This window comes from Carassius auratus, chromosome 40, assembly GCF_003368295.1.
Source record: "Carassius auratus strain Wakin chromosome 40, ASM336829v1, whole genome shotgun sequence".
Taxonomy (NCBI): domain Eukaryota; kingdom Metazoa; phylum Chordata; class Actinopteri; order Cypriniformes; family Cyprinidae; genus Carassius; species Carassius auratus.
Genome location: NC_039282.1, coordinates 10,819,742 through 10,832,730, shown reverse-complemented (window position 1 = coordinate 10,832,730; position 12,989 = coordinate 10,819,742). Strand labels below are relative to the sequence as shown.

The 12,989-nt window shown below is 35.6% G+C and overlaps 1 protein-coding gene across 1 annotated transcript; it reads left to right on the top strand.

Annotated features, from left to right (window-relative positions):
- Window positions 1-9,484: 9,484 nt before the first annotated feature.
- Window positions 9,485-11,246, top strand: LOC113059003 (class A basic helix-loop-helix protein 9-like). The gene has a single exon (XM_026227243.1). The coding sequence runs from the start codon at window positions 9,616-9,618 to the stop codon at window positions 10,402-10,404; it is 789 nt and encodes a 262-aa protein (XP_026083028.1). The 5' UTR covers window positions 9,485-9,615; the 3' UTR covers window positions 10,405-11,246.
- The last annotated feature ends 1,743 nt before the right edge of the window (window positions 11,247-12,989 follow it).

Genomic DNA, 12,989 nt, shown 5'->3' with positions numbered 1-12,989 from the left:
TTTAAGTATATTTTTGAAAATATATATAAAATAAATAAATATATATTTAGAATTTTGCTCTCCATATATTTTAGTCCAAGATTACATTTTGAGAAAAACATTATTTGTTGTATATGTGAACAAGAAGTAATAATATAATATAGTTCTATGTATATTTGACGTATGGTTTCTATATAAATTAATTAATATTTATCACATTAAAAATAAAAGTTTAGATTGTAAATGTGTGTACTGTCTGTGTATATTTATATGTACATATACACACATACAATATATATTTCGAAAATATTTACATGTATTTATATGAATATAAACATATAAATGTAATTTATATTAAATATAAATACATTTAGTATATAAACATAATATATTTTAAATGTGTGTATATATATATATATATATATATATATATATATATATATATATATATATATATATATATATATATATAATATACACAGTACACACACATGAACTGTGTAGAATATATATATTTTTTTTATTTTGGATTCGATTAATTGTGATTAACCGTTGCCCAGAACTAAAATTAATAAATACATTTTATTAAAGTAAATAAGCCATTCACTACACAACTTTCAAAGTGGTCGGTTTGTTGTTGTTTTTCTCGCACCTTTTTGCATCTTTGTTCATTCAAACATAAGAATTGTTTTGGTCAGTGGTCTCAATTAACTGTCAGCACTCGGCAAGTGGAAAGTCATGAATAAAATTGTGTAGCGTGTGGGCCACATAAACAAGTCAAGGAGTCAGTGTGTGGAACTAATTCGTCACTTAAAGAATTTATTTAAATCCGTTTTATGCACAAATGAATTTCTGTTGTAAGTAGATGAAAATGGTACAGATTTGCACTTTTGGCTGGAGGCATAAACGCAGTCTACAGTTGTTTGGTTGACACATGCACATTTCTTATACTGACCCACATACCTCTGACCTCAGAGTGCTTATCAAAAAGCAGTTACCTGCCTAGTGCCTATGTAAACTCACAGACGTCAAGGTGAAAGAATATGCCACAGATAGCCATGTCTATCCTTCTAGAATGTTGCACTTTGGACCAACACTCGTTTAACAAGCAGAGTGGGGGTAGAATGTATCTGGGGTAGGTTCTGTTCTCCGAGGATATGCTGACAGTTAACTGGAATGAGGATCAGCATTGAGATTTAATCATATAGTTTCCCCTGAGCCCTTTCTGACAGTTCTTGAATAGAGGTGAAAATTCTGTTATATACTACCATTCAGAAGTGTGTCTTTAAAAAAAAAAAAGTTGAGGATGTATTAAATAGATCAAAAGTGCCAGTAAAGACAAAAAAAAGCAAAAAAAAAAATAAAATAAAAAAAATAATTATGTTTAAAATAACTGCCGTTCTTCTAACTTTTAAGAATCTTGAGAAAAATCACAAATATAAATAAAGCATTACAACTGTTTTCAACTGTGACAATAATAAAAGTTGAAGTAGACACCAGTTATTTAAAATAGTAAAAATATTTTACAGTGTTACTGTTTTTACTGCATTTTAAACAAATAAATGCAGCCTTGGTTAGGAGAGTAAACTTCTTAAAAAAACATTTTAAGTCGTACTGACCCTAAACTTTTATTTTTTTTACTCAGATTAACCCCTTGAGTTCAGATAGTCTCTCAATATATTATAATTTATACTAAATTCAATTTAAATGTTTCCCCTCATAGAAACCCATTTGATAGATGCTATTTGCTATTTTTAGATGCTTTAAATTCCATGCATTCTCTTAAATTAACCAGAGGGGGGCAGACAAACACTGTTATGACAATTGCTATCTTTAGTGTAGTCATACTAAAAATAGCACCATATTATGTGCATTGTTAGATCACATTTTTATGATTAAGTTGTATTTGTTTTTTAAACAGAATCATAAAAACAGCATTGTCTTTATTTATTTTTTATATAACAGGATTATTTGTTATTGCCCAGTGGCATACAGAGATTAACATTCCATTCAATATATTAAAGCAGGGGAAAGTTTTCAGTTATCTTTAGAATGTCCGAATCCTTTGAAGTGGTCAGATTTCTTAGGATTGAATGACATGGATAACAACCTCTGTGAACTCCTGTTTGAACTCTTGAACTCCTGTCCTGAGTGTTGGGGCTTGTTGAAAGCATAAGTTACTAAGCAAGTTCCACATTTAGGTGAAACCAAAATAGCAGTTACAAATCACATTTTCGTTCAGAGAGCCCTTTTGAAAATCTCTATAAATCACTGTATTTCCACTTCTTTTTCATGTTTGTAGGTTGAGACTTCTCTCTAGCCCTCCCATACTGCTTTGACATTGGTGGACCTTTGAGCAAAACAACTCAGTTATAGCACATACAGTTGATGCAGTGTTTGTTTGACACCACTTAAAACACAGTTTTAATAGTGTTTTCAAAACTTTTATGGTTGAGCATGTCAGAATTATGTTTTTCTATGAATCTCTCGGACTATCACAGCTGAAAATTATAGGATATGTCATGTGTTTTATAAGTTTCAAAGAAAACAAGTCATGCAAAAGATATTACATAGATGTATGTAAAACAATCATTCTCATTCTTAACTGATATTTGAATATGCTTAGACATGTAATGTTTTAGGCAGAATTGTTAACTATAAGGCAAATATCTCCAGGGCAGTCTGAAATATGAAAGAAAGGTTACAGCTTGCTTTCCTAGGACATAATAAGTAGTACCTAAGGGCCATGTCATCACATCTTAAGTTCTGTTAAACACAGACTCCAGCCAGAGCATAAATCACATAACTTGGCTCTAGTGATCTTGCAATCTAGCAATCCTTGAGTGAAAGGCTGGCTCTTTTAATTGCAGAGTCACTCAAATAATAATCCTAGTCCTCTGTCTCTGTAATGTTGCTATACAGGTACTGGGGCGACTAGCCTTGAGCATGCCTTCTTACCTTTGAAAGGCCTGGAGTGATTTCATTTCCATTGCATCTTGTCAACACGCTTTCATCTGAACGCCAGTTAGTGTCATTAACAGCTCGTATGTCACTCTTCTGGAATGTTCTGATACAGTACCATTTCAAAAACAGGCGAATATTAAGAATTTGCAAGACTGTATGGATCTGATGTTATGGTGTGCTCGCTTTAGTAAACCTGAAAGACAAATCATTAGGGTTGTTTACTTGATTTCAGACATGGAAAAAATGAGGTGCAGGCTGTGAAAAATCGGTTTGACTCTTGCACCCGCTGGCTGTCACCATGGAGACGAGCCCTTCTTAAATATAGCAGAACTTAGTAAGACAACTTTCATCTTAATCCAGGTAGTATCGTCTCCATGCACACAAATTTTGATGAACAAGATCAGATTTCATTTTACAGCAGCAAAATGTATAAGGCCTGTATGCATTACCAATGATACAATGGTAGGGTATAAAACCCGTACACACACACACAACTTATTTTTCTTCTCTGCATTTCGCCTACAAAGAAATGGCAAGTAACACATTAAAGAAAAAGCTCACTCAGAAATGAAAATTTGTATCAAATTTACTCAGGCCATACATGATAAACATATTTTTTTTCTTTGAAACAGATTTGGAGAAATTTAGCATTACATCAATTGCCCACCAATGGATCCTCTGTTGTGAATGGGTGCCGTCATAATGAGAGTTCAAACAGGTGATAAAAACATCACAATAATCGAAAAATCAAGAAAATGTCAGCAAATTTGAATTTTTTTTGTTGAACTATTCCTTAAAAAGACTGAAATAAAAAATATATTCTTGTAAAATATATATTTAAAAAAAGTTTGTTTTATTTGCAACTAAAGAAAAAAAAGAAGCTTTTTACAGTGTAGTACAGTAAACCTGCCATTGTATATTGGAAATATTGAGGATTTTATGAAAAAGTGCTTTTATTCTTCCTTTGCAAGTCGCGCTGGATAAAAGCATTTTCTACAAAGTTTCTAAAAAATCTAAAAAATATCCACAAAGATTTATCTTCAAAGAAGGATGTTTAGCTAAGAGTGGTTTTCTTTTCTAACTGTCTTGGAGTGATTTGTTTGTGGGCCGCCTCTTTCTTTTACATCTGTAGATGGAATGGAACACAAGCAGGCAGTGCTGTGGATGGTGAGTCAGGGAATGAAGAGATATATCTTCCCAGACACAATCAAACCTCAGGCAGCCGTGCCAGCTAACAAGGGGGAGTTCAGATCAGGAGGCATGTGTCAACAATGTACTGTTGTACTCTTTTACAAGGGCTTGAATGGAGGGCCAAGGAGGTTCCAGACATTTCCATTACACTGTTACATGCGCCTGCAGCGATCACAGCATATCGTTTGGGAACCCCCTACTGTAAATGAACAGTATAGCTAATCAAAACAAACTAAGAAATAAATAAAATGCTGGAAGCCTTTCTAAGCCTTTTGTTGTATTGAAATAGATGAACTTAGACTGTGATGTTAATTTTGTGTTTCTTGTACTGTTAAAGCTTCAAGAATGTATATGAGCATCTGACGTGCTGTAAATGTATTTTTCCTGCAAAATACTTTTTTTTATTGCATTTTTATTTATTTATTTTTAAATGCCATGAAATTTCTCAACACTGTCTAAGATAAGATTAGAATATTGATGGTTTGTTGAGTGGCATGTTCATATCCAGTGTTATAGCATACTATCTATCTAAACTGAAAACAAGTAATGATTTGGAATTTTTATTTAGTTTTTTGTTATTTTTGGAGTAATTGTATTTTTAGTGTTTTTCCCAGCTAAAATATTCTTTTTTATTTCAGTTAACAATTTGTTTTTGCCTGATATTATTTAATACTTAATATCATTAGCGCTGGTTGTGATGCACAGTATTAACACTGTTTGTGGGAGACATGAACAAATGCCAGCACTTCCATTAAAGCATTAGGTGCCAGTAGCCTACAGTAACATAGAGCAAATAATGTTCAAAAGAATGTTGTCATGAATTCATGTTTCCACATGGATCTCTAATTTCCCTGCATACTTCTCAAACCTCACCACCCCTTTAAAATCATATACAGTATCTAAGTAACTGTGTCAGTGCCTGCTAACAACTGCCAAAATGCAGCTTCTTATTAACTAACTTTAGACTTTTAGACAATTCACAGTTATGGCTGCTACAGAATCTTTCCCAGAGAGTACACGGCTATCTAAAAGAACCTTGATTTATACATGGCGACTGATAATTACTAGTGTCTTCCCTTTTTTCAAAAATGGACAAGGCTGGGATGGGTTTTAACAGCATGCTTGAAGTCATCTATGCAAACAAACTGCCAACCCTTCTTGTAAATCATCATTGTTTAAGTGCTGGACTACATCACTTAGACTGGGGCAGTAGGTGATTCAAGTGTGCAAATGTTTCCATTGCAAATGAATCACACGTTGCTGGTTTTGGAGTGCAGAGAGTCACACTCATGGAATAGAACAACTGACTTAATATAGATGCAAAAAGGTCGAGAAAATGAAATGCATATTTACTGTATCTTGTGAACTAGTGCAAATACTGCTTCAATACAGAGCTGCAAAAAAAAAAAAAATTCAGACCTGAAAAAGTTTCTCAGTTTAAATTCATTTAGTATACATTTTACTCCGTCTTTCTTACATTTCATTGATCTATAAGTTCTGCAAACTTTTAAATGTGATTTTTTTTTTTTTTTACTCCCAAAAGCTTGTAAACTTGTAAACTTTTTAACCTTTGGCATGACCATCAACATTTCAAAGCCATTATTGTCATAAACCACTGTTTGGCTGACAGGTTTAATACTGGGTGAAAAATTGGACAGTGAGGAAATTATTATTATTATTATTATTATTTATTTAATAAGCATTTTAGATATAGCCAAAGGCTGTCTTTGCTGTATTGTTTTTGATGGTATAGTAATACCATCAAAAGAAGAAAATAAATTCTGCTATTTTAAGTATTTCATTTCCCAGACCTTGCAAACAAACCCCTCAATTACCAAGTACATCAGCCTCTCCTTTCTGTGCTCATGACCCCTAATTTTTCCTCTCATGACCACTGAGAGAAAGCAACAAAAAAATTACTCAGACATTCCCACGCTCTCCTCTGTCTGGCTGTGATACATCTGTTTTTTTTTTTGTGTTTACTTACCTTGGTGTTTTCTACCCGGAGGTGTTGCATCCAGGGATTATTATGTGTATTATGTTTATCAGGTCAACAAAGCTGTCCGACCTCCAAAGTTTCATTGATTTTATTCTCATTTGAGTGTTAAGGTTGTGGCATTTTATGACTAATTTCAAATTTAAAGAGCAAACACAATCATGACATAATCCAGAGCCATTTGGATTATAATTGCAGAACAAGAAAACGAAGAGGATGTTGTTGTTTTTTTGTTCACCACAATGTAAGATTGTAAATGAAGATGCAAATATATGCTACATTTTCTGTTTATGTACGTCTGTCACTGTAATAGGTGTCTGAAGATTTGGTCCGGCTAATTGTCTAATGTTAAAAACTAAGTTGAAAAATGGCTTAGTCACTCTAGTTTTGGTCTAACATGAGCAAATGCATTGCATTGTGTGCAAAATATCAGTCAGCCACCTAAACCTATCTGAAGTCATGATTGGGCAGTAAAACTGAACAGGGAGGAAGCAATATCTGAAATGGCATCTCATTTCTTGTTTAAAGGTTATTGCACTGCCACCCATTGCTGATACGATCTTAGCTGTTAGAAAGCACTTTTTAGCCACTGGTTTGACTGGAGGCTTGAAAATGGAAATTAGCCACAGAGAAGATGAAACACTTTAACATTTTGACCTGACAGCAGGTCTGTCAGCCTGGTCTAGTGGCTTCTGTAGTTGATTGTGAATTTATACCATTCAGTTAAAGGGATTGCTCAGTAAAAAAAAAAAAAAAAAAAAATCTGTCATAATTTACTCACCCTCACGTCGTTTCAAACCTGTAGAGACCCCCCCCCCCCCCACCAACCTGCAGAACATAAATGGTTCTCTTTTGAAAAACAGTTTCTATTCCCATTGGTTTCCATCGTAACTTTGTACAGAAAAAATTAACAACATTTTACTGGTCCCAACACAATAAATATTTTTTTATTTCATTTATTTTATGTGTTAAAAATAAATATTTATAGATTTCATTTAATGTTTGCCTAAACAGTAAAATATTTGGGAAAATGATGGCATAAAAATAAAACATTTATTAGCTGAATGGTTCCAAGGCTCCTAAAAGTCAGGCCTTAATTTAAGGTCATGTTTTTGGCAATGTTTTGAGAGTATTTATTTTATCTTTTTAATAAATTTTGTATGTAATTTTGGCTATAATAACCATATAAACTTGACTTGTACATTTTTAAAAGGTATGAGAAAATGCTGACCAACTTTTATTTTTGACATCAAACACATATTATGGTGAAGTTGTGGCCTAGTGGTTAGAGAGTTTGACTCCTAACCCGTAGGGTTGTAGGTTCGAGTCTCGGGCTGGCAATACCACGACTGAGGTGGCCTTGAGCAAGGCACTGAAACCCCAACTGCTCTCTGGGCGCCGCAGCATAAATGGCTGCCCACTGCTCCGAGTGTGTACGAAGCACGGATTCTGAGTATGGGTCACCATACTTGGCTGTATTTCATGTCACTTTCACTTTTTTTTAATACTGCATGAAGTTTATTAATATGAGAAAAAAAAAACTAGTGTTTTGACGGACATTACTTTTTAATTGTAAACAATTTTGTTTTGGGTCTGATGTAAAATCTTTGTCCTGAAGCAAAACCTTAGTGTATCTTGAACCTTGCAGTCGAAAAAAAACTGAGCTGAAGATTTTTCTCCTGTAATAAATAATGTCAGATTTGAGACCACATTACAACGTGGTGGTTGGGAAAAAAAATCTTTTTCACACCAAATGCTGAATAATAGAGCGAGGTTGGCTAATAAAAATTTCACACTGTTGTCCACTTTTAGTAAAAAATATTTCTGGATTACAAAAGCACACCTGAGTTCAAGTAGGGGATACACAAGCTGTTTGCGAGTGACAATAAAAAGGCAACCGAAGCCCTTAACTCACAGTCATCACGGTAATAATTGTAAAATATCTGTCCCTGTTCCCCAACTTTGAAGTAAAGTGGCTCTTGTCTGTTTTTGCCCCGTGGGAAGCACACATTAGATTTATGACTTTTCCAGACAACCAAAATTACACTGTCCCTCGCTGCATCCCAGGAAGGCCAGTAATGGCTTAATGCACAACAGCTAATTATGACCATGCAGACTTTATGTGACACATGATAAGTGTTTTTCCATCCCTCTGGCAGAGAAAAGGTGTAAAGGCAAATTGCTAAAAGAGGCTCATCTGATAAAGCTGTAATTTGCAATTAATGTTCCTATTTTTTCTCTCAGCACCAGGACACAGCTTAGACAATCCACCTGGATCAAGGTGGAGGAAAAGAATGCATTATAAGTGTATATGATTGGTCAGTCGTGACATTCTGGGGTATGTTATCCCTTCATAAAAAACGGTAAAAGCTGATAACACAGACTCATCCGGGTAAGTCAACACTGTACTCTTGCTAGGAACAGTTTTACTTGGTGGAAGTTTTGTGTTTGTTAAGTTAATAAAATATTTAAACTCAATGGTGTACAATTATTTAATTTTGTTATTCTGGTATCATGGACTCGCTCTTGTTTCATACAAATGCATCTGCTGCAATTTTGCAGGGTTTATTCTTAGACAACAACCGGCTGGATGTACATTATCCCTTAATAATGAATTAAACACTGCACTTCATAGTAACGCTCTAACAAAAGAGGGTTTAGAGGTTCTTGTAATCTTAATTCTATTTAGAACATTTGCTCCTAAAATACCCTTTTATGCTGAAAATGCTCTTTATGTAGGTGATTACGGTTCTTTATTCCCACCCTTTTGTTTTTTAATCTGTAACTGTCCAAAAAAAATCTGCTCAAATCTGCAGAACATTTGATAGATTGGATACCGCTGCCTTAGAAGAATCATTTCGGGTTCCCCAAAGAACCTTTCAGTAAAAAGTTATTTTTAAAAGAACCGTGTACTGTTAAATGTTCTTTGTTAAATGGAACCATGGATCCCAATAAAGCACATTTATTTTTAAGAGTGTATCCCTCTACGGCTTGTTTATGCTGAATACAAATATGAATGAACACTGATTCCATAATATTTATAAGAAGGAAGCATCTTTAATATCAGTACATAACTGTCAAAACCAAACATATAATCTCCCATTTTCACAAACCTTAGAGTGACATGCATCTGTCAGCTTTGCAAATGCCATTCCTCATTTTCGGCACGGTTTAGTTGGAAAGATCAGATCCTGTGTGCTGAAGAGGTGTGTCAAAGTCTGTTGACTGATGTCTAAGCTTGCCTGGAGGGCACTTGTAAACACAGAATACAGCTTTGCTGATAGGCAGCTGGCTCACGTGACACATCCTTTAAAAACCCCTCTCGCCCAGATCTGACAGATCTGATCTCGAAGGTGAGGAGAAGATTTCAACATGTGGCTGTTTTGCAAAGCTAACTGTTTATAGTTCACACTGGAAACCAATAACTCTTATCTCTCATACCAAAGCTAAGATCTGCATTTTACAAAGGGCAAAAGTCAACAACGATGAGTCCGGGCAGCACCAGTACTGAATCTGATATTTCAGAGGAAGAGTTGGAGGATTTTCCTTTGGGTCAGGACGATGACTTTGACAATGAAAGCCCAGCAAAAATGTCTTCAGAGCGCTTGATATCAACCAGCCCCAGTGACACAGTTAAGAGGTGTCCTCGGCCCAAGCGGTCCAAAGCACGGAGAGTCGCCGCCAACATCAGAGAGAGGAAGCGCATCCTGGACTACAACCAGGCCTTCAACACCTTGCGCACTGTCCTCAATCATGATCTTAGCAGAAAGCGTCTCTCTAAGATTGCCACCCTCCGCCGAGCGATCCATCACATTTCAACACTGTCTTTATATCTGCGGACACATGCAGACACTGAGCCATACGCACCTCTGTGTACACAAACGGAGTGTGATCGGCAGCCAGAAGAGAATGTTTCTCTGCCCAGGAAGACAGAAACTTTCCAGGAACCGATGGAGAACTACACTACCAAGGAATCAGAGGCTCTCGGAGTTTCTCAAGAGACGCCTGGGATTATGCACCAGGACATGACAAACTCTGTACCATCTCCTCACTACAGCCACTGCGCAACCAACAGCCAGGTACACATGAGCCATGGATGCTCCTCCGGTCACCACTGGGTGGATTACAACAATGGAGGATGTGAACATGGGATGAGGGTCACCTGTCATCAGAACCACACGGACACTTATGCAGAATCTGCTAGCCCATCTTTGGCATGGCAGCTTGGCTACCTTCAATATCATGGATACCAGCAATCCCTGAGTATGCACTGACTTTTCTCATGCTAGAGTTATTGAAAAGCGTTAGCAATATGTACATATAATAAGGGAAAGATTATGTTGGGATCCATTTCTAAGGTAAAAAAGTTCGCCAAATAAAGCAGCTTATTATAAAACTGATGTTGACTCTTTTCAACCACTAGAAGTATAAAAATCTTTTAAATGTAAATGTAATGCAGTTTATATACTCCTACCCAATAAGATTTAACTTAAGTGCAATCAAATGCATTTTAATTAAACCATTAGAGCCTTCAACAACAGTAACATGTATGTTCCTATAAGTGATTCTTTTTTGATTTTTCACAACTGAAACTTTATTTTTTCCCTAACTGCAATTTTATTTCTTCCAATATAACTTTAAATCTCACTATGCAACTTTACATCTTGCAACTGCAACTTTCTATCTTTCAGTCGTTCCATTTATTTCTAATGATTTTGTGAATGTAAATCCTAAACTTATTTTTATCACCAGTTTAATTTTTTACTTTGAGGTGGTAGCAGGGTTTCATTGCTGCAGTATGTAGAAAAGTCGCGAGTGCCAGTGCAATGCAACAAATGTAACAAATTTGAAATTTCAGAAAGTTTTTCCACTCTTGTGGGTGGGAGAGCAAGACTGGTTAATCTGCAAAATTCCTTTATGGAATGTCCTAAACTGGTAAAACATCTATAATTACTGTCAGCGTCAATTATACATTTGTATTACATGATGCAAAGCTGCAAGCTGCAACACTCAATAAATGGTTACTGACAAAGAAAAATAGAAAATGACAGCAAGTCTTGTATCTATGTTACAAAAAATACAGATAGATATAAACTTGTAACCTAATATAATTGAGTGCAGAGCACGGTCACTGATACATGATGTCACAAATAGGTTTCTATTGTAGAATTTCCCTGTTCTGTAATTCTTGATTTGCATTATCAAGGTTTGTTGCGCATCTTTGGAAATTTGACTTTAAAGCATAATTTATGCAGTTGAAGATTTCAACACCAAAATTCATTTCCTCCTTAAGAAACTGAACACTCTTTGACTCTTTGAGATATGCTAATTAGCAAAAGTGTCTTTGTTTAAAAAAATAAAAATAATAATTAGTAATAGAGAAGTTATTCCAGCAGAACGGGGCAGTGATGGTCTCCCCCTCAGGACTGATAAAGGGAGGTGATTCCAGTAAGATGGGGGAACGAGGAACAGAAAAGAGCTCAGCACTCCCTCAAGGCAGATATGACTTGATCACATCCAGTCAGGGGAACTTTGTCAGATTCTGTTCCTCTCCGCCCTTTTCACATGGTGTGATGACATGTCTCTCACTCTTGACATAACCAGCACCCAAGTGTAGTGACAACTGCCTGTTTTATATACAGTAATCTCAAAAACTTTGCCATTTGAGTGAAAAGAGGGTTGAAATAAGAAGGAAGAGTTATGGGAAAGCATTTTTAAATGAAGTCATTCCAAACACCTGGAAGGGGTGTCAAGCTCAGTTTCCGGAGTTTCTGGAGCCCTGCAGAGTCAACCCTAATTAAACACACCTGATCAAACTCATCAGGTCCTTCAGGTCTATTTGAAGCTACATGGTATGTGTGTTGGAGCAGGGCTGAAACTAAACTCTGCAGGGCTCCAGCTGTCCAGGAATTGAGTTTGACACCTGTAATACTGTATGTGCAGGTTATGGTTTAGGTTGTTGCACAAGTGGGCCACTTGAGGGCAGCAAACACATACAAATCCAGTCTTCATCGCAGTAAAACAGATCTGTTTTTTTTTTTTTTTTCAAAAAGGCATATAGTTATAGTTTGTGTGTGTATAGTAGTTGTGTATGTGTGTGTGTGTGTGTTTCAAGCAGGATGTGAACTCAGTCAACCCGTATATTTTGGGTTAATCATGCTTAGATTGCAAACTGTAATTGGATTAGCATCAAAAATGATAAAATAATTTACCCAAAAATGATAATCTCCTTAATCCTCTTGTATTTATTTATTTTTTACATTTGTTCTGATGTGTAGAACATATTGAGTTATTTTTCTAACTTCCGTTTGGATGTCATTAATAGATATTTGAGCACAACAAGTCTGAAATAACATGACAATGAGTAAATGATCAGAATTATTATTTGTGTGTGTATGTGTGTGTGTGTGTGTGTGAGAGCTATCCCTTTGACCTTTAGATTTCCCCTTCCCCCCTAAAAAACAAAATAAAACTAATGATTTGTATTAAACTCCCACACTTGAATCCCATGATACCATTAGCACAAAGTTCACATTTATTTTTACTTAAAAGTCAGACTGCCCACACGTCTAGGGCTTATTATAATTTCATCAAATGGCAGGGTGGAAAAGTTCATGTCTTTGCCATGAATCCTTTAAATGTCTCTGTTCTCCGAGAACCTTCTTTCAGGCACTTTATATGACTAATACAGCATGGCAATGCGAGCACACACAGTTTAAGACTAACAAAAGGCAGCTATAGAAGACAGATGATTCCATCACCACATGAACAACCCTGTGAGCAGAAAGTCACATGTTTTTTTGTTTTTGCTTTTTGATTCCAGCTGACATTGGAGCACACACACTCCCTGATGGAGTGG

Bases quoted from the DNA above. Each gene is read 5' to 3' on its own strand.
- LOC113059003 (XM_026227243.1), top strand. From the start codon at position 9,616: ATGAGTCCGGGCAGCACCAGTACTGAATCTGATATTTCAGAGGAAGAG.